This window comes from Hyaena hyaena, unplaced genomic scaffold, assembly GCF_003009895.1.
Source record: "Hyaena hyaena isolate Hyena2069 unplaced genomic scaffold, ASM300989v1 scaffold_29, whole genome shotgun sequence".
Taxonomy (NCBI): Eukaryota; Metazoa; Chordata; class Mammalia; order Carnivora; family Hyaenidae; genus Hyaena; species Hyaena hyaena.
In genome coordinates this window covers 1,751,827-1,777,944 of record NW_024080661.1, presented here as the reverse complement: position 1 = coordinate 1,777,944, position 26,118 = coordinate 1,751,827, and the positions used below count along the sequence as shown (strand labels likewise).

General features: G+C 59.7%; 1 protein-coding gene across 2 annotated transcripts in view; it reads left to right on the top strand.

Moving 5' to 3' along the window:
- Positions 1 to 26,118, top strand: part of ARHGAP23 (Rho GTPase activating protein 23) — a 71,029-nt gene that overhangs the window by 15,507 nt on the left and 29,404 nt on the right. For both annotated transcript variants that reach the window (XM_039227795.1, XM_039227794.1), the window contains exons 2-11: positions 9,027 to 9,188; positions 11,790 to 11,817; positions 13,063 to 13,161; positions 13,339 to 13,417; positions 13,581 to 13,635; positions 16,730 to 17,894; positions 19,501 to 19,656; positions 19,876 to 19,987; positions 20,181 to 20,238; positions 21,438 to 21,581. In XM_039227795.1, the coding sequence (XP_039083726.1) occupies positions 9,027 to 9,188; positions 11,790 to 11,817; positions 13,063 to 13,161; positions 13,339 to 13,417; positions 13,581 to 13,635; positions 16,730 to 17,894; positions 19,501 to 19,656; positions 19,876 to 19,987; positions 20,181 to 20,238; positions 21,438 to 21,581 (2,058 nt within the window). The remainder of the gene's footprint in view (positions 1 to 9,026; positions 9,189 to 11,789; positions 11,818 to 13,062; positions 13,162 to 13,338; positions 13,418 to 13,580; positions 13,636 to 16,729; positions 17,895 to 19,500; positions 19,657 to 19,875; positions 19,988 to 20,180; positions 20,239 to 21,437; positions 21,582 to 26,118) is intronic.

Here is a 26,118-nt window from a genome sequence, read left to right as displayed (position 1 = left end):
TCTAAAAACAAGGGCAACAGCAAAAACCAAGCTTAAAGGGACAGACAGATTGAGGGGCCGAGATGGGCGAAATGGGCGATGGGGGTCAAAAGGTGCAAACTTCCGGTTATAAAATAAATAAATAAGTCATGGGGATGTCATGTAAGGCACGGCGACTATAGCTACTAATACAGAATTGCATATTTAAGGGGCACCTGGGTGGCTCAGTTAGTTAAGGGGTACCGACTTCGGCTCAGGTCATGATTTCACGGTTCATGGGTTCGAGCCCCGCATCGGGCTCCGGGCTGACAGCTCGGAGCCTGGAGCCTGCTTCAGATTCTGTGTCTCCCTCTCTCTGCCCCTCCCCAGCTCACGCTCTATGTGTGTGTGTGTGTGTGTGTGTGTGTGTCTGTCTCTCTCTCTCTCTCCAAAATAAGCATAAAAAATAAAAAGAAATTACCACAACCTATGAGGCGGAAATTGGAGTCATTCCACTTTTATTGGTGAGGGGCAGAGGTTCAAAGGGGCTCCGTAACTCGTTCAAGCTCTCACAGCCAGAAAGTGGTAGAGACAGGACTTGGACCCAGAAGAGGAAGACTCGGGAGGGCTGCAGAGCCCGTGCGCTAACCACTGGGCCATGCTGTCACTGGAAGACCCAGGGGCTTCTGGCTGCTGGGATAGCGAGGCTCCCTCCCTGAGATGGCAGTGAGGCTCCTGGTAGGCGCGAGCGTCTCCTCCTCTCCTTTTCTCTCCCCCTCCCCTCCAGGCTTCCCGTGGCTCTGGGCCAGTTTGAGGGGGGGGGGGAAGAGGGTGTCACAAACACCCCAACGCAGGGCAAGATTGGCTCTGGATGGGGAGAGCATGGGGTGCGGAGAGACCCTTTGGAGTGGCCTCTGTCCCACAGGCCAGACCAAGCGGGGTCCCCAGGCTGCTAGTGACGCAGGGCTATGGCACATTGCGTTTGTCGAAGAGGCACAGGCTTGCCTGGCCGGCTCATCAGCTTGGCCTGTCAAGGCACGCCAGGACTGCACAGAAGTGGTGCTGGGAACCCGGCTTCTGAATGGGGCAAAGGGGTGGAGCAGGATCTGGTGGGGGGGGGGGAGGCCCGCCCTGGAGCGGGGAGACTGGGGCAGGGGTCAGAGGCCCAGGCGTGGGCTGGGCGGGCATGCCTTGGGTATCACATTGCCTGCATACCTCGGATGGACAGGGACTGGCGGTGGACTTGCTCTGTCTGTGTGAGGTCGTGGGGTGGTTATGGGTACGTTGTTGGGTGGTGCACGATGGAGACATGGGGATGCTTCTTTTGGGGCAGGGGCATTGTTTGTCGCGTGGTTCGGGGGCCATACATTCTGGGAGGAGGCGCCAAGCAAGCCAGAGAAAAGGAAAGGCAGCAAACTGACCCTGAGTCCCTCCCTCTCGCTTCCTGAACCACAGGCCTTTAGTGGTGCGCCTCTCTTCTTACGTGCCCTGACCCTTGGGCCCAGGGGGCCCTCCTCCTCCTCCCAAGTTGCTGGTTGTCAGGCTGGCCCTGCAGTCTTCCCCTTCTACAGCCCAGGCCACCCTCTTGTTGATCCAACCTGGAAGGCCCCTGACCCCACCCTCAAATTGTCCCCTCCCGGAAAGAAGAGGCCTTGAACCCCTGACACGGGGGCTCCCTGGGTGTGTGTGGGTTTCCCTTGGTGGAGATCTCTGGCTCAGGCCTAAATCTGGAACTTGCGGACCCCCTAAAGGTTTCAGAGCTGGGATCCTAGGAGAAACAGAAGCATCCTGAGGGTGAGATGGGTACTTGACTTATTCTCCAAGGTGTCTCAGCCTCTGGCCCACAGCAGCCCCTCGAGATGTGGTTGTTTTGAACGGATAAACAAGAAGACGAGAGAAGGAGATCTGAGTTAGCCTGGGATCAGGTTTCAGCTTAGTAAAAGTGACATCTTGAAGCAGTCACTTGCTCTCTCTTGGAGCCTCCATTTCTGCATCTGAGAATGGGTATAAAAACAATCGCTGCATGTCCAGTTCTTAGGGTAAGGGCCACAGGAGAGCCAGTGAAAGTGCTTTCGAACAGTAAAGGATGATTATCTCATTTGGAGGGAGGAAGACTGGATGCCCTTCCCTTGGAGGAGCAGCCCCCGAGCCCGGCCCCAGGGACCCTCAGGAAGATCAAGTTGAATGGATTTTTGCAAGCTAGTCAAACAGGAGGATGATGGGAGGGACCGCTCAGCTCAGCGGGGTAATTCCTGATTTGAGGGGAGGAAGCTGGCAAGGGTGTAGGGGAGGAGGACTCACACTAGGCAGGAAGGCTTGGAATAGAATCTCAGCTACGCCTGGTATTTCCCAGCCCTGGGCCCCATCCCCCACCACCCTCTGGGATCCACCCCACATTCCTTTCCCAGAGGAAATGGGGGAGGGGGCCCAGAGGCTCCCCAGGCCTGTAGGAACATTTATTCAAACTGTGTCCAACCTTCGAGGCCCTACTGTGCGTCCCCGAGGCCCTACTGTGTGTACCTGCCTCCTGACATCCCTGTGAGGCAGAGCCAAGCAGAGGAGGTGGGGTGGGGAAGGTGCAGGCTTGTGGTGGAAGGGACTGGAACCCCGTTGCTGCCCGGCCAGGTTAGAGGGCAGGAAATAGACATCACATGTTGTTTATCATTTCCCAGGTCTGAACACAGAAACCACAGGTGCTTCTCTGCCTTGCCCCTCCCGGTAGCCCTCAGAAACCTCAGCAGTTTCGAGGAAAGTGAATTCTTGATCCAGACCCCCAGCAGCACCTGTTGGCCATGAGAGACTCCATGGAGCACATCGGGGCGGGGCGGAGAGTCACTCCATTTCCTCTGAACCTGAACCCCGGACTGGGCTTGCAGCAAGAGGGAAGGAAGTTAGACAGCTGGACGGACTTACTGGCTGCTTACCGGGAGAGCAGGCCAGATTCTGAGCGAGGACATCCCTAAGGTGGTTGCCCTCTGCTTGGGGCCACAGAGTCTGACATGGCTGAGGACAGCCTGGTGGTGCTCCCAGCTGGCCTCGGAGGGCCTGGCCTTGGTGGAGGCCTGACAGGGAGGCCCAGGGTAGGCAAGGGCAGGAGTGGGCCTGACCCAGAAGCCTTGGGTTTCTGGTGATGGCGGGGCGGGGGAGGGTGCTAATGGAGATGCCAGGTCTCCGAAGTCCTCTCCCACTCTGCCCCTAAGCCCTCCTGACTCAGCGCTCATGGTAGCCTTGCTCTTCCCGTCTGGCTTCCGCCAGGGTGGGGGTGGGGGGCCAGCTCCTGCACAGGGGGCCCAGCAAGCGGCAAACAGGAAACAGGAGAACAAAACCGCTCCCTGGCCCCCACTCGCCTGCCTCACCCTCACCCTTCCTCCTCCCTTCCTTCTCCCTCCCTCACTCCTGCCCAGCCCTGTAGTCCTCTAGTCTCCCTCCCTCTGCCCTGGCCCTTCTCCTCCCCTACCCCTCCGTCTTCCCCCCTACTCTACCCACCACTTGATCCGACCTCAGCAAGGGCTGTCCTTGCTGAGGACACAGGTGTTGCGATGAGGGTGGGCAGGGGGAGCTACCCCTTCTGCGGGGCTGTCTACAAGGGCCCAGCCCCATGGCTCTCCCTCCCTGTACTCCTAGATTTGGGAGCGGGGGAGGGGATGGGGAGCTGGAGCTGCTCCCCAACCCCAGCCTCCCTTCCCTGGCCGCCGGCTAGAATTTGGGTAGAAGATCCAAAGTCAGAGTGAGGGGCTCCGGGTTTGGAGTCCCACGCCGCCCTAACAAGCTAGCTGCTCTTGGCCCTCCATTTCCTTCCCTGAAAACTGGGTCCTGGCCGTGGCCCTGGGCCACGGTGAGCGGCTGTGGCGAGAAGCCGGCCGTGAACAAATGAGATAGAAAAGGTGGTGGGGATTACACGCCCACTAGCCAAGGCCTCTGCCGGCCCCACCGGGGAAGGGGCCTGGGAAGAGAGAACCAGGAAGGGGGAGGCAGGCAGGGTCTGCCATCAACACGGGCTTCCTGTCTGACTCACATGCTGGGGGTGGGGGCCAGCCCGGAGCCCATTGTCAGCTTGGTGGTGGCCCCTCTGGGTGGGACTAATGGGCAGGGGGTCCCGGGGAAGGGGGTTGGTCACAATCCCCTGCAGCCTAAGGTTATATCATAACTCTGGTACGGGGTGGTATGGTGGTATGAGAGGCAGTCTGCTCTCGGTGCTGGGCAGCGTGTGTGTGTGTGTGTGTGTGTGTGTGTGTGTGTGTGTGAACTGAGGGGGTACAGCATCAGAGCACGGAGTGTGTATTCTGGGCAATGTGTGCATGTCATCTGGCTTGCCTTCGCGGTGTCTCTGTGGGGGGTGTGTGTGTATGGGTGAGTGCCTGGGGGGTCTGGTGTGCTTTTAAGGACACAGTGGGTATGCTTGCAAATGTGTCCGTGTGGAGGGTGTCCCAAGTGTGTGTGCATATGGAAAGGTGTCCACACACAATGGGCATGTGAGGGGAATAGTGTGTTTATGTGGGGTCTGTGGACAGAGGGAGAGAGAGTGTATGTGAGTGTGTGTGGATGGGAGGGTATTGGGGGTATAGATGTGTGTGTGTGTGGTGTGGGTCCATACAGGGTGGGTAGGACGTGTGTTTACATGTGTGCACAAGTGAAAGTGTGTTTCTCCAGCAGGTGAGGCTGGATGTGCGTGTTTGTGGAGTACAACGTGTGTGGGCCGGGGCAGTGTGAGTTTTCGTGTGAGTGGGAGGGTGAGGGTGTGTGTGTCTGTGTGTGCCCATGCAGGGCGTGCAATGTGTGGCTGCACGGGGGCGCTGTATAGTGCGTCCCGCGTGTGTATGTGTGGGTGTGTGTGTGAGTGGGGGGGGGGGGAATCTGGGCGGCCGCGCACAGGGGCCGCCCCGGAGGGGGAGGCGTCTGCCCTGCGCGACTCGGCGGCTCGGGCGCCTTCAGCCAAGAGGCTCCGGAGGCGCGGGAGGCGCGGAGCTGCCCCAGCCGTCCTGCCGCCATCCGCGCGGGCCGTCCGTCCCCCCGGGGCCCCTGGGTCCCGGGCCCGCGGCTCCGGGGGGCGGGCGGGGGCCTCAGGGGCCCGCCCGCCGCCCGGGGGCCCGAGGACGCCGCCGGCCGGGCGCCGCGGAGCGGCCGGGGTCCCCCGCGCCCCGCGCCCCGCTCCGGAAGCGGGGCCCGCGGCTGGCTGGGGCGGGGGCGGCGGCCCGGCCCGGGGGCGCCCTCCCGCCGCGGCGCTCGTGGGCGGCGCCGTGTGGCGCGTGGAGCGCGCGGGGGCCGGGGGCTGGCGCTGGGAGCGCGCCGTCGGCGTGGACTGCAGCGCCCCGGAGCCGCGCTGCCTCTGGCTGCCCTGCCTCGCCCACAGGGAGCTTCGCGCGCCGGGGCCGCGCCGCGCCAGGGTGAGCGCCGCGGGGGCTGCCGGGCCGCGGGCCGGGGGACAGGGGTCTGGCCTCGACGGCGTGGGTGGGATCGGCCCACCAGCTCCCTGCGAACTTGGAGCTGAGTGCGCCCTGCATTGTGGGAGCGATGCCCCGGAGTGGGGGAGTGAGTGAGGAGCTGGAGACGTGCGGCTGAGGCTGGCAGGTTGTGGCCGGGAACTTTTCTTCCCGGAGCGCCGGATGCGGACTCCCCAGCCTGGGTGGTGGCCTCCAGTGGCTCAAGCCCCTTGGTTTATTATAGGCAGTGGAAGGACGGAAGGGACCAGGGTTGTTTGAGGAGATGCTGGGGCATGGAATCCCGAGGAGTTTGGCTGGCAAGAACCTGAGTCAGAGGCAGGCAAGGATCTTACTAAGTGGAGTGATGGGCACCACTCTGCCCTCTCCCTGATTGGGGGCTGTGGGCACAGGGGCACGCAAGGGTTTCCTGGTGGGCAAAGGAGGCAGAGGTGGCAGGTAATGAGTGATCTCAGGGTGAGGACTGACAGGGCTGGAGATAGGGGGTGGGGACAGTGTATCTGATGTCCGGGATCGACCGGGCTGGTAGGGCGTGAGTCACAGTGGGCTCCGTGCCCAGCATGAACGCTGTGCTCCCTGCAATGACCTCTTTATGCTCCTAGGGGGGAGGAGCAGGACTCCTGGGTTCTGGGTCCTGGTGTTGCCAACCCACCACGTGTCCAGTTCTAATTTGTGACCCTGGGGCCATCTGCCCTCTTCCCACCATCAGCTGGTATTTCTGGATGTCTCTTTCCTGGCATGAGGGTGAGAGCATTTGGAGATAGATCTGGGCCAGGAGAGCAATAATCAGTGATGTCCCCTGTGTCCCCCCAGCCTCTCCCTCTCTGTCGCCTTATCTCTTTGCCTACCCCGGAGAGGCAGAGCTGTGGAGGTGTGTGAGCTGAAACCCTTCCCAATCTAGTCACCTTTCTGTTCCCATTGCCGGGTTCCTCCTCTGTTTTGGTGTCCATCGTCTCCCTCTTTGTGAAGGTGCGAGCCAGACCCAGTGGTGTCCCAGGTCAGAGAGGAGGAGAGGAAATGTGTGTATACTAGTATGAAGGACTGAGGTTACATCCAAGGGAGAACATCCCACAGGGGAGCCACCAGGTCTGGCTGTTGGTGGGGGCTGTGGTGTCTCCTCTTCAGGCTGGGGTGTGGTAGCTGTGGCAGGGGGATCGCCACGCTGACATTCTCAGCTGACATTCTCAGGAGCCGGTTGGAAGAGATGGGGGAGGGGAGACTGGAAGGAAGCATAAGAGGAAAGGGAGAGGCAGAGATAAGGGAGGGGGGTGCCAGTGGTGTTTGGGCCAGGAGGGGGCCTGAGAGAAGGAAGGCTGCCCCCTGCCCTGGGTTATATCCAGGGCCCCAGAGAGTGGCACCCCCTGGCAGCTGGCAGCCCCAGGCAGGATGTGTGCTGGAGAGGGGGTGGGGGGCATGTGGGGACCTGTCCCAGCCACTTCTCGTCACTGGGGCAGCTGGTGGCTTAAACCTTAATCCAGGACACCGGCGAAACAATGGGCCCTGCAAACAGCCTCAGCTCGGAGCCCGATGGAGTGCGTGCAGGGGGGAGGCAGGCCACACTGGGGAGGCGTAGGGGCTTCTGGTAGAAGCAGGCAGGGAGGATCTCCCAGGCCCTCTGCTGTCCCCGATCAGTTCCTTGCCAGGTCAGCAGAGATAGGAAATCCAGGGGATTTCAGACTTCAGCAGAATTCCCAGAGAATTTTCTCCCCAGAGAATTTTCTCCCCTGGACTCTTCAGACCCCCATGGGGGTGTGGGGGTTCAGTGGACAGGCTGAGCCGAGGGGCCATCCCTGGACTTCCTGCCCCCGTCTGGAATCTCCATTGCGGCCTCCTGGACTGCGGATCATCCAGCCTTTGCTTGAACCCTTCAGGAGAAGGAGTGCTCACATCTCATCTGGTAGTTTTCCAGATGGGGATGATTAGAATGGTCTCCCTGGCCCAGGGCTTCGCTTGTTCCCCCTGCCTTCCACCTGGCCATGTTCTCGGGGACTGCATGGAGCAAGCCGACTGCCCCTGGCGAATTGCTCTTTGCTCTTTAATCTTCTGAGATTCGAGGATATACCCCCCTCTCCCAAGTCAGCCTGACTACAGCCCCACCCCCGCCCCAGTACAGCATTTCCCGGGCAGAGGGCTGGACTCAGGGCTCTCTTCTACCAGTAATGTGAACAGGCTGGTGCAGGGGTGGGGTGAGGGGTGGAGTGGGGGGTGGGGTGGCTACATGAAGGAGCTTCTTAGTATCAGTACCTCCAAGTGGCAAATTTGAGCATTCTCCAGCAGTCAGGAGAGGGAGAAGGGGGAACTTAATAGAGAAGGGGGAGGCCCTCACCCCAGAACTGGTGGGCTACTTCCGTCTATGCCCAGCCCGCCTTTCTTCCCCTGAAGACTCCTGGCTGGTGCCAAGGAGGAGCGTGGGGGTTGAGGAGACTGCTGAGGGTGGGGTGAAGAGGCTTCTTGCCCTCTGACGTTTCGATTAGGGCCCCCAGCCAGGTTAGGATGCCTGAGGTTGGGGGTTAAAGAGCTCCGAGGGAGGCATCCCGGCTTTTCACCTGGCAGCCCACCCTTCCATCTTGTCCAATCTGCTGGTGGCCTCCCTGGGCACGCATGCCTCTCTCTGATGCCCTTCTGTCACCCACTTTCCCTCTCTGTGTCTGAGCAGGGAGCTTGAGGTGACCCTCTCTCCAGCAGTGTCCGTACTCTCAACCAGGCCTGTGTGCCCTCCAGCCCTGGTCTTCAGACCTCCCCTGCCCGTCACCTTGGGGAATCCCAAGTATTCCAGTGGGTCGGCCAGAGGGCAGCCCAGTGTCTCCCCGCCACCCCCACCCAGTTCCCCTCTCAGATCCGGTGACCGGCCACCGGCCAGGCCTCTGGCTGGGCTCCGGAGCTCCAGGAAGTCCTTTCAGTTGTCTGATGTCCAGCCTGCTCCCTCGTGGCTCTAGGCCCCCACCTGTGGCTGCTGCTGTTCCTGAGGGATGCATGTGCATGCCAGTCTCTGCATGTGTGTGCGTCTGTATGTCCGAGGCATATGCTGTGTGCGTGTGTCTGTGCGTGTGTATGCATGTGTGCGAGACCCCGATCATGTGCGATCGTGCGTGCACATGTTTGTCCACACAGCGTTTGTGTGTGGACTCATCCGTGCCTCCGTGTGTACCTTTGCACATGAGTGTGCGTATGTGGGTATGTAGGGTGTTCTGTCTATGTGCATGTGTCTGTGTCTTTGTGTGAGATCATGCGGCAGGCAGGCAGGAGCTCGGGTGGCAGCAGGCGCTGCCCAGGCTAGAAGGCCTTGTGTCTAGTCCCTGGAGCATAATAGGTGCCCGGCGAACATTTGCTGAACGGACCTGATTGAGAACCTGGCTGACTGCAGGGAGTTATTTCCCTGGAAGCAAAGGTGTCATGAGGGGCTTGAGGGGAGAGAAAGGAAGAAGCAGCTTTGGACTGATGAGCGAGGGAGAGGAAGGAAGGGGGTGAGGAGGAGGTTGGGAGCAGGGGACGGTGCTCGGGACCCCAGGGCCCTTGCCCGCACCCTCCATCCCCTGCCCCAGTCCCTCCCGCTGGCTGCAGGAGGCAGTGTGCACACCTGGGAGTGCCGGCCACATGGTCACTCAACCCTCTTTCCCCGTGCTCCCACAGCTGCCGCTGGGCCCGAGAGATGGGTGCTCCTCGGGGCGCCCCCTCCCCTGGCAGGGGCCGCGGACACTTCTGCTGCGCAAAAGTCTCCAGGACGGCTTTGGCTTCACCTTGCGCCACTTCATCGTGTACCCGCCCGAGTCAGCTGTGCACTGCAGCCTGAAGGTACACCCCACCTTGCCTGCTGCCCTGGCCTGGCCTGAGGGAAGCTTCAGTGGGGGGAAGTGAGGTTCCTTTGCACTGTCCCCTCCACATCCTTCTTCTGTGGCCTTGGGAGGAGGGTCCCTGAGAGGCAGGGGCTGCCCTGACTGGGTCATTTGTATTGTACGATTGTGGGAAAGATCCCTAACTGCTCCAGGTTTGGTCTTCCCAGGAGAAGGGTGACTGGTTCGGGGCGATGCACTTGGGGGTGGCGGAAGCCAGGACGCTCACACTCACCCCCAGACTTGGTCTCTGGAAAGTGAACCGCCTTCTCCCTTCTCAGAGAGATGGAGTTCCTGGGACTCTTTGTCCTGTGGCCGTGTCTGAGCTGCCTTTGTGGCTCCCTCCCTCACCTGAGCTCTTGGGGAGTCCGTCCTAAAACACCCCTGGGACTCCTCCCTTCTGGGACTCCTTCCGGAGTGCTCCAGGCTCTGCACTCGCCTTGGCTCTGGGCTCTGGGTGCTGGAGAGCTGGACAGCACCAGGCTGGGAGGGGGGCGCCCTGGCTTCTAGCCCTGGTGCGACTCCTACCTAACTTTGGTCTCACTTACTGGTCACTTCTGCTGTAATGTGAGGGCGTTTATCTCCTTGAGCCCCAAGAGCCCTTCCAGCTGTAATAATATAAAGGTCAGGTTGTCTGTGCCTAACCTGTAGGGTAGGCTGGGGGCGGGCCTCCCTGAAGGTAAAGCAGGCATGCAGGAAGAGTGAGGGGGCCCTAAGCAGGAACTGGGGCTCCCCAGGAGGGCCCCTCTCCCTTCCCCCACCTCTCTCCCCAGCAGGGCAGGAGACAGATTTATTTTGGAGTCAGTAAACCTGTTTCCCCCGTTCCCCCAGGGCGGGGACCAGCTGTTGGGGACTCTCCCTCGGGGAGCTTGGTCCCACCTGCCAGAGAACCGGGGTCTTGGGTTTCACTGCCTGTGTCTGTGAACTTGCACGGCTCTCTTTGTATGCAGTCGGGTGCCCCGTATGCTGGTCATGTGCATGTATGTGTGTGTATCTAGGCATGTGCAGATACACATGTAAATACCCGTCTTCAGTATGTGTCCCTGTGCACTCTTCCGGAATCTGGGAGCACCTGCACGAACTATTCCCATTGGGTGCAACTGTGCTTAAGAGTATAAGTGGGGGCTGATGGTGTGTGAGAGGGGGCACAGCCCCCCCACCTTTGATGCCAAAGGACACCAACCTTCTAGTTCCCTGGAACCTCCAGTCCTTCCTTTCCTTTTCCCCCAGAATGTCCCTCCTGCCTGGTCTCTGCCACCTTCTCTGCGGGGGCCCTGCTGAGGGGTGACCGGGGCGGGAGCAGCCTGAGTGGTCGAGGCTGGGGGGCAGACCTGTCTCAGAGAAACTTTGCTCACGTGGGGTGCTGGAAGAACCCAGGCGGGGCAAGCCAGGGATGGACTCCATCCCTTTTCTAGAACCCGGGAGCCCACAGGGAGCTCAGCCGTCTAAATGCATCCATCTGCCTTTGCCACCCGCTCACTGTACTGTCAGCTCACATCGGCAGGCACACACCTCACACGGGGAGGGCGGGGGCAGAGGCACTGCCCTCCGGCTGTGCCCCACAGCCTTCATATCCTGGCCGGGGTGCCAGAGAGTCCTGGGTTCCAGCCCTGGCCGAAGTGGCTCTGGACAAGTCATGCCCTGTCATCTGCTCTAGAATGGATTGTCTGTGGAGAAGGGTAGATAAGATGACGCCAAATGTCGGATCTGGCTCTAACGTGCGATCCTTCCTGTCTCTCTGACCTTCTCCTTTCCCTCATTTCAGTTTCCTCCCCAAATCCAATACCCTCCCTCTCACTAACAGTATGATCCCAAAGGTCTCCCTAGTGAGTTTCCTGGACTCCATCTCTTAGCCCTGCTAGATGCTAGAATCCTGTTCCCTCGTTGGTATTTCACATCCACTCTCTCCCACCCGAGAACCTTCACTGGCTGCCTCTTTCTGTCCTTTCAAACCCGAATGCTTTAGTCTGACTTCTGTCACTTCCTGGTGCTGCTTTCTTTCTCCGTAGCCTCAGCTGATGCAGTCCCCACAAATGCTTGCTTATTTCTGGCACCCAGGGCCTGCACACTCCCCTCCCCTCACCCAGAATGCCCTCTCCCCTCCCTCCTCAAACTTGCCTTAAAATCCCCTCCCCCAGAGGAGCGCTAATCAGGTCTTCCCTTCCCATTCTCTAAGAGCTGATAGCCACTGTTTGCACTTGTCATGCCTGCTTATCTGTGTCTGCCTGTGTCCTCTCTCCATGTGTATATTCAGTGCCTCCTTCGTCGGGCTTGGAGCTCCCCAAGAGAAGGGGTCATGGGTCCCCCATTGGATTGGGGGCTTTCAGATAGCCAAGATACAAGGCGGTGGGGTCAGCAGTCATGAGAGAGGGTTCGTGTTATTGGGGAATGTTGCCTAGGGCTTGATGTCCCCACTGACACCCCTCCTGCCTTGTCTGAGTGCCAGGCTAGTTGAAGGAAGATAAGAGGGGAGGCCTTGGGTGGGGGAGATTGAAGGGCCCGCCCAAGTAGAGCTACTGAGGGCTGGACCCAGGGCCCACACCCACCTCTCTGTCCCCTGCAGGAGGAAGAGAATGGAGGCCGAGGAGGAGGTAAGGAGTGGTGGGGGTGGGGCCCAGGGCTGGGGCTGAGCTGGGGCCCGTTTTCCAGCTCCCGTTTCTCTCCCTCTACCCCAAGTCAGCCTGGATTTTGCTGCCTACCCTCCTTCCGCCCTTCCCCCGCTCGCCACCCCCCCCCCTCCCCAGCCCTGACTGCTGCTCCAGTCTTTGCTCTTCTCTGTGTCCACTCTGAGTACCTGCCCATTCTCTCTCTTCTCAATCCTTTTCTTTTTAAGAATCCAAGAGGCAGCGCATTTTTTCTGGGCTCTAGGGCAGAGCTCCCTGAATTTCACCACCTGGGGGTGGTGCTCTGGGGAGCACATGGCTTTCTAAGACCTGGCCCCTGCCCTGGAGTTACTCCCAGCCCAGACTGAGGCACAGACAGGGCTGCAGGGCCTGGGAGGGGGGTGGTAAGGTGCACCTGACCAATGGCTGTCCTCGGAGATGGAGACACTGGGCTCTGTTGGGTGTAAGGGAAGCCCTGAGGTCTTTATTCCCCAGGTGGTCACCCTTGCTATCCCAAAGGGCCCCTTTCTGCCCCCCCAGGGCACTCAAGACAAAACTCCTTTAACGGGCAGAGAGCAGCCTTCTTTCTCTGCCGTTGGGGCGTCTGCTAGGCAGCCATGGCGACACTCCTGAGTTCCCATCACGGAGGCCCCTGGGGGCGAGGGGAAGAGCCCGCCGACCTAGAACAGGCCCCTTTCTCTGATGGAGACAGTTAGCAGCTGGGCAGTAATGTGATGTTGCGAGGGGGTGAATGCCCGTCTCAGGATCTTCAGGCCCCTGTTCAGAATCCCCTGCTCCCCGGGAAGGGGGTGGGGTGGGAGGCGTGGGTATAGAGTGTGAGCAGCAAGGCCTTTCCGCAGCTTTCCCCAGGTCCGTGGGTGTGGACATTCTGCGTGTGTGGGTGTCTGTCCCACTAGACAGGGTGCTCCACGAGGCGAGGCCTGTATCTGTCCATCCTTTTCAGTCTCCTTTCTGGCACCGCGCTGGGATGAAACCGCCATATAAGGAGAGGCTCTGTGTGTCCGTGTACGTTTTTCCCCCCACACGGGTCTTTGTTCTCCCAGGGGTGTATCCCCTTGTCTCACCCTGTGCAGCCATGTCTCTGTGAACGTGTGGGTCCGTGCTTGTGTCCATGTAACCATTCTCCCAGTGTGTGTGTCCCCTGTGTGTGTAGCTGTGCATGGGTGTGACCTTGCACAGCCGCCCCCAGCTAACCTGGCTGATCCTTACCAGGACCCTCCCCCCGGCACCACCGCCTGGAGCCCATGGATACCATCTTCGTCAAGAACGTGAAGGATGACGGCCCCGCCCACAGAGCAGGCCTCCGCACCGGTGAGCTGCCCTTCTCTGGGTCTCTTCCACCTACTCTCTGGTTCGGATGGGATGGATTCTCAGATCCAGGTCCTGGTGCTGTCATCCATGCCTGGTTCAGGGGCTCTGAGAAGGGGCCATTGATGCCCCTTGGCCGGCTCACATGTGGTCCGTGCACCCCACCCCTGCTTTCCCCAGGAGACCGGCTGGTGAAAGTGAACGGGGAGAGCGTCATTGGGAAGACCTACTCCCAGGTCATAGCTCTGATCCAGAATAGGTGAGCGCCCCCTGCCTCCCTTCTCCTGCAGTAGCTCCCAGCCTGCTCACTGAGTCCCTGCACCCCACCCCCTTAACCCTGGGGGTGCCCTGGCGACCAGGATCCCTGTTCTCCCAGACCCTGTTGCCTCAGCCTGGCCTGACCCCCTGCCCTGTCTCTGTAGCGATGACACTCTGGAGCTTTCCATCATGCCCAAGGATGAAGACATCCTCCAGCTGGTGAGTCCTGCCCTGCTGTGTGCGGTGGAGGGCCCCTGGGGGCTGGGGGCAGGAGACATCTCTTCTCCTTGGGGCCTCCCTTCTGCCTTCAGGAGGCAGAGAAGAGTGTAGGGGGCTGCGCCAGCCTGGCATTGCCCAATCAGGGATGCCAGGCCCATCCCTGGGCCGGGGCTGGTTGTTGCTTCATTCAGGGCTGCTCTGTGCCGGGGGAGGGGGAGGGGGAGGCACTGGCCTTGGCAGGCAGGATTCCTGCCAGGGCATCTAGAAGGAGGGTGGCCCAGCGGGCCCTGCCAGACTGGCACGTTCTTGTCAGCTCCCAAGAGCCGGTTCTTCCCACCCCCTCCCTTCCTGGCCCCGTGTGAACATGTCTCTTGTAGATGTGTCCGCACGTGCACGTGCGCGCACACACACACACAGCACAACCCACCCCACCCCACCCCACCAGCAAGTGCTCTTGTTCACACAACAGACCATGCACCACTCGACACACAAGCAGAACACGCTAGAAACGCTGCCACACAGCATAAGCCCATGGCACCTACCTTCATCAAGCACATGGTACATTGCACTGCATGATAACACACGCACAGCACACCAGATACACTGCGCCCGGTCCGGGCCATGAGGCACATGCACACACACATGCCGGCACCCCTACCACACATGCCCACACAGACTCTAGCCTTGCCACACACAAACATCCAAACAGCACAAGACGTTCCTGGGTGTCCCAGGTCCTCACGACATGCCACGGGGTATCACAGCACGCAGACTCCCGACTGCTCACTGTCACACGGATGCTCCCCGATATTACAGATGCTTGCTGTTGTCACAGTACCTACGCCCACGGCCATCACCGCATGCTTGAGCCTGACACACGAGCCTGATAATTGAGGCTTATACTCTCAGGGTGCACAGTCCGGATGCCCCATGCATAGAGCAGGCACCCAGACTGCACTCAGCATACCACATGCTCTTCGTGTGCACACACACACGCTTACACACGCCTACATATGCTCTCTCTCTGTGCACACCGACCCCAGGCCTGGCCCAGAGCCCAGGGCAGTCCTCTCTGCCCAGTGTCCGGTTCCCTGCTCTCATGGGTCTTAGCCAGATGCCAGCTTGCTTGCCCCCAAGGTCACTACCCCCTGGGGGAAGGCTGAGGGCCAAACCCAGGAGGCCCTGGGAGCCGGGCTGGCTTCTGCCCTGGACGGGCTCTCATAATCACTATAATCACAGTGTGCCATGCTTGGCACCGTGCCCCTCTGGGAACCTCCGCCCTCTGACCTGGATTGTCCCCTTGCCCTTCCTGGGGAGGGGGAGGTGAGCCTGGGGGCCCAGAGAGGGAGATGGCTCCCCCCAAGTCTCCAAGGCCCTGCGGGTACCCTTCTGCCAGGCAGAGGCAAGGAAAGGGATGAGGGGGTGACGGGTGGGAGGAGGGCAAGGGGTGGGGAGAGCAGCAGCCTGGAGCTCTGGTGTCGGGGTTTGAGGTTCTGGTGGGCAGGCAGCCCCAGATGTCAGCATCTGGGGCCCTCCGCTGGCCCCTCCATCCTAGGCCAGCCGGAGGGTGGGGCCCAGGCATTCCTGTGGTTGGAGCCAAGGCTGGAGGCCAATGGGGCCGCGGCAGCTGCTGACGCCACCGCCGACGCGGCGAGGCCCCTCCACACCCATCTTCCCCTCCCTCCTCCTCCCGCCAGCCAGCCGCTGAGAGAGAGAGAGACAGAGAGAGAGAGAGCCAGTGGGGGCTGAGGGCAGCTGCCGGGAGGGCAGACTGGGGGCGGGGGGCAGAGGTGGGGCCGGGGGGCAGAGGTGGGGCCGGCACAGAGGTCAGTGGGGGGATTCGGCCCCTGGCCGGGAAGGCAAGGCTGGCTGAGATGCTGTCGCCAGCGCCACCGTGATGTGGGGAGCCGGGGGAGCCTGCAGGATGGCAGGAGGGAGAGGTATGTGAGTGTCCCCGGCGGGGGGTGTGGGTCCGGAGGGGCTGAGTGTGAGTGGGGGGTGTGTGGTCTAACTTGTCCTCATCACATGATGCGTGTGCCTGGGACTGGAGGTCTAGTTATTTGTGTGTGTGTGTGTGTCTCATTGTGTTTCGCTGTGTGTGTGTGTCTCTGGGTGTGTATTTTCCAGTATCTCCTTGCGGTGTGGCATGCACACGCGCGTGCGCGTGCGAGTGTGTATGTGTTGTGTTTCACCCTCCCACCCTTTGATACTTCATCCTGAGATAGGCCCCTGGGCACCCATCAAGGGCCAGGCGAGGCCAGGGCCACAAGGCCTCTGTCCCTAGGGGCTGCCTCCTTTTTTGGCTGGGCCTGGGCACCGGCCCTGTCACTCCTCAGCAATGCAGCGTCAGCCTCAGCTCCCAGTGCCAGATTCCAGGCCTGAGGTGGCAGAGGGTGGCCCGAGGCCCCTTAGGCAGTCTGGCCCCTCCCCCAAGCCTGGCCCAGAGGGAGCCCCAGGTGGGCAAGTTTCTCTTCTCTCCAGGGGCCCGGGAGCCAGGCCCCAGCTCCCTGTCCAGAGGATGAAGGGACAGCTGGGCTTTCCCAGCCTCCCCGCCCCCCCCCGCCCCCCCCCACCAATGGACACACCCCTCAGTCAGCTTCCTTCTCTGTCTTCTGCCACCTTGACGGGTCTCTGATGGGTTTTCCCAGGCCTGCCCCCAGGAGCCGAGGGCACTGCCGGATGGAAGGCAGCAGGGAGGCGGCTGAGGCCAGCATGGGGGGAGGACCCCAGAAAACAGATGTTGGAATGTTTGTGGCTAAAGGCAGTCCTTGTCATAAGTCTTAGAGAAATCCTGGCGGTTTCTCTAGTGAGAGAGAGAGAGAGGGAGAGACAGAAGCAGAGAGTGAGAGGGTGTGTGTATGTGTGTGTGTGTGTGTGTGTGTCTCTCAAAGGCCTCTAATTTCTTTGTTCTCGCCCTCCCTCCCCCCGACCCTCTTTGGAGCAGGCCTTCCTGCTCCCACCCACTCAGGGCCCCCTCTGCTTCGTCCCTTTCCCTCAGTCCACTTCTCTGGGATCCCGATCTCCCAGGGCTGATGTCACTCCGCCCTGCGGGACTTGTCCAGCCCTGCTCACCTGCCTCTGTGTCCCCGGCCAGGCCTACTCCCAGGACGCCTACCTGAAGGGGAACGAGCCATATTCTGGAGAGGCCCGGAGCATCCCAGAGCCGCCCCCGATCTGCTACCCTCGAAAGACTTATGCCCCGCCAGCCCGGGTCTCCACCTGGGCCACTATGGTGCCTGAGCCCCTCTCAGCACTGCCCAGTGACCCCCGGAGTCCTGCTGCCTGGAGCGACCCGGGGCCCCGCGTCCCTTCCGCCACCCGCACCCATCCGGACCACTCTTCCTTGGGGATGAGCCAGCCCCGCCCCAGCCCTGGTGCCTTCCCCCGCCTCCCCTCGGAGCCCCGGACGCCCCGTGCCTTCCCGGAGCCTGGCAGCCGGGTGCCCCCCAGCAGACTGGAGTGCCAGCAAGCCTTGTCACACTGGCTGTCAAACCAGGTACCCCGCAGGGCGGGGGAGAGACGGTGCCCTGCCATGCCCCCCCGGGCCCGCAGTGCCTCCCAGGACCGGTTGGAGGATGTGACTGCCCACCACCCGTGGCCCTGCTCCACCTCCCAGGGTGCCTTGAGCCAGTTGGGTCACGAGGGCTGGCACCGAGCCCGCTCAGACGACTACTTGAGCCGGGCCACCCGCTCAGCCGAGGCACTGGGTCCAGGAGCACTGGTGTCACCCCGTTTTGAGCGCTGTGGCTGGGCTTCCCAGCGTCCGTCTGCCCGCACCCCTGCCTGCCCACCCAGGGACCTTCCTGCGTCCCAGGCCCCACCCCCGCCTGGTCTGCAAGGCCTGGATGACATTGGCTACATCGGGTACCGGAGCTACAGCCCGTCATTCCAGCGCCGGACTGGCCTCTTGCACGCACTGTCCTTCCGGGACTCACCCTTTGGGGGGCTGCCCACCTTCAACTTGGCTCAGTCGCCTGCATCGTTCCCACCGGAAGCCTCCGAACCGCCCAGGGTTGCCCGCCCAGAACCTAGCACCCGGGCTCTGGAGCCTGCCGGCGAGGATCGCCGTGATGAGGTGGTTCTGAGGCAAAAGCCTCCCACGGGCCGGAAGGTCCAGCTGCCCCCTGCAAGACAGATGAACCTTGGGTTTGGCGAAGAGGCCCCAGAGCCAGAGTCCAGTGGGCGAGTGGAACGCCTGGGCAGGAAGGTGGCCCCTTTGGCCACTACTGAAGACTCTCTGGCTTCCATCCCCTTCATTGGTGAGTGACAGACAGTACAGGTGGCTGTCTTGGGAAACTTGGACATCTGTGCCCTTTTGTACCTCACCCACCCATCAACCACGGGCAAAACTCTGGGTTGAGTGCTGATTTCTCTGTTCGTCCGTCCGTCTGTTCATCCATCCATACATCCATCCATCCGTTTGTCCTCTCCTGGATCCTGTCACCCTTCCTTTCATTCATTTCTCCCCCAGCCGTCTTCCCCCCTCCCTCCCTCCCTCCTTCCTTTCCTCCATCTATTCATTCACCCCTCCGCCCACCCATCCATTGTTTCTCTTCTTTTCCTCCTCCCTTTCTTTCTTCTTCTTCCCTTTGTTCATTCATCTCTTCCTTCTATTCTTCCATCATTCTTTCTTTTCACCCTTCCTCCCATCCTTTCTTTCATCTATCCTTCCTTTGTTCCTTTTACTTTTTGTGTCTTCCACCCACCCTCCATCCGTCCATTCATCCAACAGATATTTCTGTCAGGCACTGCGCTAGGCTCCAGGCTCTTCTGGAGCGTGTGGTCCAGCAGCAGGGACAGATGATGGAACAAGTACAACCCCATGGTGTGTGTGTGTGTGTGTGTGTGTGTGTGTGAGATGGGAATACAGGGAGCCCTAGGTGACAGAGAAGGGTGACATGGCCCAGACTGGGGTGTGGTAGCCAAGGAGAGAATCTTAGAGAAAGCAGATTAGAACTAAGACTTGAAGGATGAGAAGGAGTTGCCGGGGGGGGGGGGGGGGGGGGGGCGGGTGTTCAGGGAGAGAACAGAATATGCCAAGACCCTGAAGTGAGAGAGGAGGGTGCCCTCTCTGAGAAAGGGTCCAGAGGGGCCGTGTCAGTCTCTGGGGAATTTGGGAATTTATCCTGAGAGCAGAGGGGACACTGAGGGTTTCCTGCCTGTGGAACAGATGTTGGATAAGAGGGAGAGGCAGGAGAGAAGAGGCCCTGGGTGGGTCCTAAGTTTCTGCCCTACTTGGAGGATTTTGCCCCCCCTCTATATTGGGAATGAGAGGGAGCGGGAGAAGGTTTAAGGTTTGCTGACTGTCCATGAGGGTGCAGGCTAGGCTGGGCTGGGTCTAGGGGCTTGAGAGAAAGGCCAGATGCAAGATCATGAGACTGGGAGCCAAGAGTGGAGAGACAGTACGTAGCCTCGGGGGTGAGGGACAAGAGCCCAGGCCAGGGCTGGGTCTCCTCTCCCTGGTCAGCCTTCGGTCCGAGTGGGCGGACACAGCATCAGTGAGTTCCAGTCTGAGGGGGAAGCATAGCATCTGCCTTCAAGGAGCCCTGAACTGATGGAGGAGACAAGTCTTTACCCTCAAGAGACTCCCAGTCTGGTGGGGGAGACAGTCCGATGCTCTCAGGAGCCCAGTCTAGGGAGGGTGGCTTGACCTCAGGCCTGGGTGTGGAGGAGGAGGCAGGCACGGAGCCTCCATGCCCGCAGTCTGGGGATGGGAGACTCTGGGCCATGGGCATATTGCCCGCGGGGCCTTGGAGGACCTGAGCCTGGGGGATGTGGTCTGGGCCAGGAGGCGAGGCTGGGGGAGGCGGGGCAGGCAGGGTTAGCTTTCTGCCACCTTTATCCACCCCTCCCCTCTGCCTGCAGATGAGCCCACCAGCCCCAGCATTGACCTCCAAGCCAAGCATGTCCCTGCCTCCGCCGTGGTCTCCAGCGCCATGAACTCAGCCCCCGTCCTGGGCACCAGCCCATCCTCCCCAACTTTCACCTTTGCCCTTGGCCGCCATTACTCCCAGGACTGCAGTGAGTGCTCCCTGAAGCCCTTGCCCCGCCCTCTCCCTTGCTGCCTGGTCCCCAGGGGTCTCTGCTGGGCATGCTCCCTGAGGTCTGGCCTCTTCCTGCCGGCTTCTGCTACTCCAGGGGCCCCGTGGGTAGAGTCACCTCCTGGCCCTGCCCCGACGGGAGGGCCCCAGGGAAGCCCGCACCCTTGCCCTCGTGCTGACCCTGTGCGTGGCTTCGCAGGCAGCATCAAGGCCGGCCGCCGCTCCTCCTACCTGCTGGCCATCACCACGGAGCGCTCCAAGTCCTGCGACGACGGGCTCAATACCTTCCGGGAAGAGGGCAGGGCTCTGAGGTGAGGACAGCTTGCGGCTGTCACAGCCACCCCGACTGGGCTGGGACGGGGCTCTCGGGTCCCATATCCTCCATGCGCCCGCTCCCTTTCCCCCGGGGAATGAGCTCCCGCCCTTGGAAGGCTTCTCAGCTTGGGATTTGAGAAGTCCTAGCCGCGCTTTCCACGTCCCTCACAATCCGTTCTCGCTCGCCAGGCGCCTGCCAAACCGAGTACCCAGCCTGCGGATGCTGCGAAGCTTCTTTACTGATGGGGTGAGTGGCGAGCGTGTGCGGGCGGGAGCGTTGGGGCAGCCGGGGAGGGATGATGCCTTAGCTGTGGAGCCCCGGCTCGGGTGGGCTTCCTGGCCTCTGGCTTCCAGGAAGTGGTCTACTCTGGCTCCTGTGTCCCCCTCCCCGCCCTGCACATGATCCCCTTGTGTCAGCTACGTGGGCTTTGTCCTAACTTAAGGACACCTGCACCCTCCCACCCAAGGCCTCCATCTATAATGCCCTTTCCACACACTCCCATCCATAGCCCCTGGACTCACCTTTTTGCTTTCTTCTGTTTTCTCCACCTTTTCCACCCCTGACACCTCATGCCTATTTTCTCCTTAGCACTTCTCACGTGATACAGTTTACCTATCCGTCTCCTCTGTTGCCTGCCTCCCAGGTAGAACGTAAGCCCTGTGAGGGTAGGGATTTCATTTGGCTTGCCTGCTTCCTGTGGGTGGCCCAAACTGCCTGCACAGGGTGGCATCGGGCAGTATTTGTGTGGTGTCTTCAAGGGACACTGGACATCGGAAAGGAGGGTGACACAGGGCTGAGTGTGGCTGACAGGCTGGAGTTTCTGGGCTTGGACCCCGGGGAAACACAGGGTCAGTTCCGAGATGGCCTTAACTCTGTGATCGTCGGTAGATCAAAAAGCCGTCTGACTTCAGACCCTCGGTATCTTTGATTCATTTAACACCTTGAGGATATTGTCACCTGACTTATTCCTTATCACTTCCTCTGCTTACTTAACTCTCCCTTGACCTGTCACTTGTGTTGCTGGAGTCGTGTTGACACTATCACTTCCTCTGTTTAACTCTTTGTGGACATGACTACATGCTCCACCAACTCAGCCTTTGTTGATGTTTCCACTTCCTCTGTTTATTTAACTCTGTGTTGTCACAATCACTTCCTTTGTTTCCTTAGTTTCTTCAAGTCTATAAAATTGAAGGAGGTGCCGGATTGGCTTTTCTGGCGTGGTGAGCCATGTGGTCTGCAGGTCACAGCCTTTCTTCCTTTCTGGCTTCCTTGACACATACGTTCCATGACCTCAGCACGGCGGCTCAGAGAGGCTAAGCAGGGCCCGTGAGGCCACACAGCACAGGTGTCCACCAGGCCTGTGTGGCTGTGCGAGGCCGATGGGCCTCCTGGCATGCTGGCACTGTGGGAGCCACCCTAAGTGGCCCTCTGTCGTGTCCCTGCAGTCCTTGGATAGCTGGGGTACTTCCGATGATGCCGACGCTCCTTCTAAGCGACACTCGACCTCTGACCTCTCGGACGCAACCTTCAGCGATATCAGGAGAGAAGGCTGGTTGTATTATAAACAGGTCCTCACCAAGAAGGGGAAGGTAAGACGGTTGGCAGCATGAGGTGGAGGTGGACGGCAGCTGTCTCCGGCAGAACTCTCCAGCTTCTACACCCGCCCCCCAGCCTCTGGAGCCAGAGAGGACCAGCCGAGGCTGGAGCATGAGGGGTAGAGGTTCGATGTTAGGAAGAACTTCCTGGGGGGACATAAAGAACTCATGGAAAAAAAAGGGTTAACAAGAGAGGGGGTCTCTGCTGTAGGACGGATCTGGGCAAACTGGGCATGAAATTCCAACAGAGCCACCCCACAGTGATCCTTTGCCGGCTGATCACCCCAAAAAGCAGCGCTGGGACTCACAGAAGATGTAATTCTTTAAGGGGGAGCTGAGACCCCCAAAGCAGGCAGAAGTTAGCCTTTTCGGGGTCTTTCAGGCCCAGCAAGGCTTTTAGTCTTTATCCTAAGAGCAACTGAAAGCCCCTAGGGCCTCTTTCTTTTGGCTTCCTGGGGAATGACTTAGAGGGGGGGCCCAGCTGGAGCCGGCTGGAGGCAGGAGGCCCAATTAAGAGTGACCACAGTGACGGCTAGGCCTGCGGGTGGCAGGAGGGGGACAACCAGGATCCCAGAGTGAGGAGGCCAAGGCCCTGGCTCCACGGAGGAGACGCAGCCCGGGTGAAGCTGAGCGGAGCAGTTAGCATCAACCTGGGCTTGGCCCTTGGCTGCGTCATGAATTGCCAGGGGAGCTTGGGTGACTCACCTGCCTATGACTCAGTTTCCTCGTCTGTGACTAGAGCTCATAACAACCCTTAGCACATACACCTGTTGCTGAGGATTAGACGAGATGATCTCAGCAGAAGTGCACCCAGTGCCTGGCACGGCGAGCTGCTAGTCTTCTGCCATTATTTGAATTTTCCACCGGGCCTTCTACGGGTCTTGGACCTGGAGAGAACAGAAGCTTTGAAGTCATACAGACTTCCTGCCCAGCCACGTATCCAGCATATGGCTTTGGGCAAGCCCCTTAACCTCTGTGCCTCACTCTTCTGATCTGTAACATGGGGACAGTGTCATTCCATACCGTGGGCTGGTGGGAAGTGAAGTGAGATGGATAGGCCAGGCGGGGGCGGGCATCCATCCTTGCCCTCGTCCAGTCCATTATAATGACCAAGTACCTGTCGTGCTCCCGATTCTCGGTCGAGGCATGGGGTGTCTAGTGGTGCCCTGCTGGGGCTCAGGACAAACAGAAGAAGCACACAGTGCATATTAGTTGTCAGCTCGTGACTGTTTCGATGGGGGAGCTGAGCAGGATGGACGCAGTAGGTGACCCCAACCTCGGGGTGAGGGAAGGTGTGGAGGAGGCTGTGACGCAAAGGGTGTGTGAGAATCCACGAGGGATGGGGAGGGATGCCCTCCTTGATGGGCCGGGAGAAAGGAACGGAGGGCGCGCTGGGTGGCTGAGAGTCAGGGCGACAGGTGGAAGGCGAGGTGGGGAGTCGGGTGCCTGCTCCCTGGACCCCATCACCCAGGACAAGCCTTTGCAGAGGTTTAGATGGGGGTGGGAGGTGTGTAAGCCCGGGAGGCGAGGGTCACATCTGTGATAGGAGATGACACTGCCATTGCTGCTGTCCTGGTGAGCGAGAGCAGGGGCCCTGACCAAGCTCGTGGCATGGGGCCGAGGGGAAGGGACAATTTAGAGACACTGAGGGATGGATGTGCTGGGCTTGCTGTTGGCTGGGAGGTGCGGGAGGGTGGAGGAGGCAGACGATGGCTGTGGGGGTGATGGGGCCTTCCCCTGAGCCACAGGGCACTGGAGGGGCAGGTTTGGCGAGTCGAAGCCAAGGGTTTCTCTGGGAACTTGTGGAGCCCAAGGGCCCTGGGACATGCCTTGGTGGGGGTGTCCTGAGGACAGAGGCTCCGGGGGCTGTGGCCCTCGGGAGGCAGTATATCAGGGTGTGCACCTGTAGCCACAGGGGCGGGAGCACAGAGGGAGGAGGCAAGAGACCGGCTGCACTTTGAGAGGAAGTGGGGAAAGCAGGCCAACGAGGAAAGCCAGCAAGATGGCAGGAAGGGGTGCCTAGGAGGGGCAGCAGGGGCCGGCTGTGTGAGCTGAGGAAGGGGAGATGAGCCCTTCCAGCCCCAAGTGTGAGCTCCTCTGAGGGCCAGGGGAGAACTGCTGACTCCTGCCTGTGAGGTGGCCCATCTCCCAGCTCTGGGTGGCCCCTGGCGGCCCCACCAGTGTCTCCCAGGCAGGGACGGGAGCTGGGCCCTTCCTGCTCACTGACCAGTTCTGGAGAACAGGGGCTTCCCCTCCTGGCTTGGCCAGGACCCGATTTCACTTGTTCCCTTAGGGCTGTGGCCTGGGAGTTAGGAGAAGGGTTATCAGGTCAGCTTCAGGCCCTCAGTCTGTCCAGGGAACTGATGGTCAGCCAGAAGTTGTCCACTCTGGCAGGTCTAGCCTCTCCCGGGTAACCCCCACCCAGCCGCCGGCCTCTTTCAGAGACCATTCACTGTCAGGCAGAGGGAGAGAGGTGTGGCAGGTCCCCACAGTCACAAACCTACCATTTGAGCAGGATGTAATCTTGGCAACTGGCTAGTTCAGCTTTCATTTACCAATAGGGAACACTGATGCCAAGGGAGGGGGCTTGGCTTATCCAAGGTCACCTAGTTTGGTTTGGTCTCAAAGGGCCACCTTGTCACCTCACCACGACATAAAAAATTCCCTGCGGCGCCTGGGTGGCCCAGTCGGTTAAGCATCTGACTCTTGATTTTGGCTCAGGTCACGATCTCATGGTCATGAGATCCGGCCCTGGGCTGGTCTTTGTGCTGAGCGTGGAGCCTGCTTGGGATTTGCTCTCCCTTTCTCTCTGCCCCTCCCCTACTTTCTCTCTCTCTCTCAAAATAAAAATATAAACATTAAAAAAAATTCTGGAGGGCCATGTCGTTTCCTGCTCGGACGATCCTGTCTGGGTCCAGCAGGTCTCTGGTGGTGAGCAGGGTTCACGGTCAGATGTGGCTGTGTTACCTGCCAGCCACGGGGTGTCCGCATCTGGTTTGTTCTGAGGGCAGAGGCCCATGTAGGATGATAGTAGGTAGTAGTAGGCCCCCAGTGCAAGGAAGGGAGCCCTGGCTCTGATGGGGAAGAGCCTCTGCCCTCAGGGTGCTCCGAGGATAATTAATGCATCACTTCATTTATTCAATAAATATTGATAAGCACTTACCCTCTGCCTGGAGGCTCTAGGCTCTCAGATAAGAATGTGAGAGGACAGGGGCGCCTGGGTGGCTTAGTTCGTTAAGCGTCCGACTTTCACTTAGGTCACGATCTCGCGGTTCGTGGGTTCGAGCCCCGCGTCGGGCTCTGTGCTGACTGCCAGCTCAGAGCCTGGAGCCTGTTTCGGAGTCTGTATCTCCCTCTCTCTCTGGCCCTCCCCTGCTCACGCTGTCTCTCTCTCTCTCCTAGAAATAAATTTAAAAAAAATAAAAAAACAAAAAGAATGTGAGAGGACAGACCAGCTTCCGGCCCCTAGGAGCTTGCCATTTACTGGAGAAATCCACAACCTCAGCATAAGCAGAGGTTATAGTGAGCACTCAGGGAAAATGAACAGGGTGATGTGAATTGCCTTTAATTCTGGAGGTAGCAGGGAGCTGCCTTTATTAAAAAATGGCCAGTGGGGGCACCTGGGTGGCTCAGTCGATTGAGCGTCTGACTCCTGATTTCAGCTCGGGCCATGATCTCACGGTTCGTGAGTTCGAGCCCCATGTCAGGCTCTGTGCTGGTGGCGTGGAGCTTGCTTGGGAATCTCTCTCTGCCCTTCCCCTACTCATGCGCGTGCGCGTGCACTCTCTTATCAATAAAAATAAATAAATATTTAAAAAAGAAAGAAAAAATAGTCTGGGAAGTCCTCGCTGAGGAAGTGATGTTTGTGACGTCTGAGCTCAGATCTAAAGGGCGAGAAGGAAGCCACAGGGAGAAGCAAGAGAAAGGGAGAAGGAATAGTAAGAAAGAACAAAGGCCCCAAGAAAGGAAAGGGTTGGCTTGTTCGCTAGAGAAGGGCCCCTGTGTCTTGACACAGCGAGAAAGAAGTTGGTGGAGAAGTTGAGTTCGAGGGGGAGAGATACATCACAGAAGTTCTTAGGTTTGATTCCAGTGGCGGTGGGAACCTACCAGCGGGTGCTAAGCAGGGGAGAGACATGATCTCATTTACATTTTAAAATGGTGGCTGAGGGGCACCTGGGTGGCTCAGTCGGTTAAGTGTCCGACTTTGGCTCAGGTCATGATCTCACAGTTTGTGGGTTCGAGCCCCGTGTTGGGCTCTGTGCTGACAGCTAGCTCAGAGTCTGAAGCTGCTTTGGAGTCTGTGTCTCCCTCTCTCTCTGACTCTCCTGCTCACGCTGTTTCTCTCTCTCTCTTAGAAATAAATAAAAACATTTAAAAAATTTTTTAAAAATAAAATGGTGGCTGCAGGGGCGACTGTCTGGCTCAGTTGGTAGTGTGTGACACTCGATCTCAGGGTCGTGAGTTCGAGCCCCACGTTGGCAGAGATTACTTTTTAAAAAATGGTGGCAGCTGCGGGGTGGACAGTGGACTG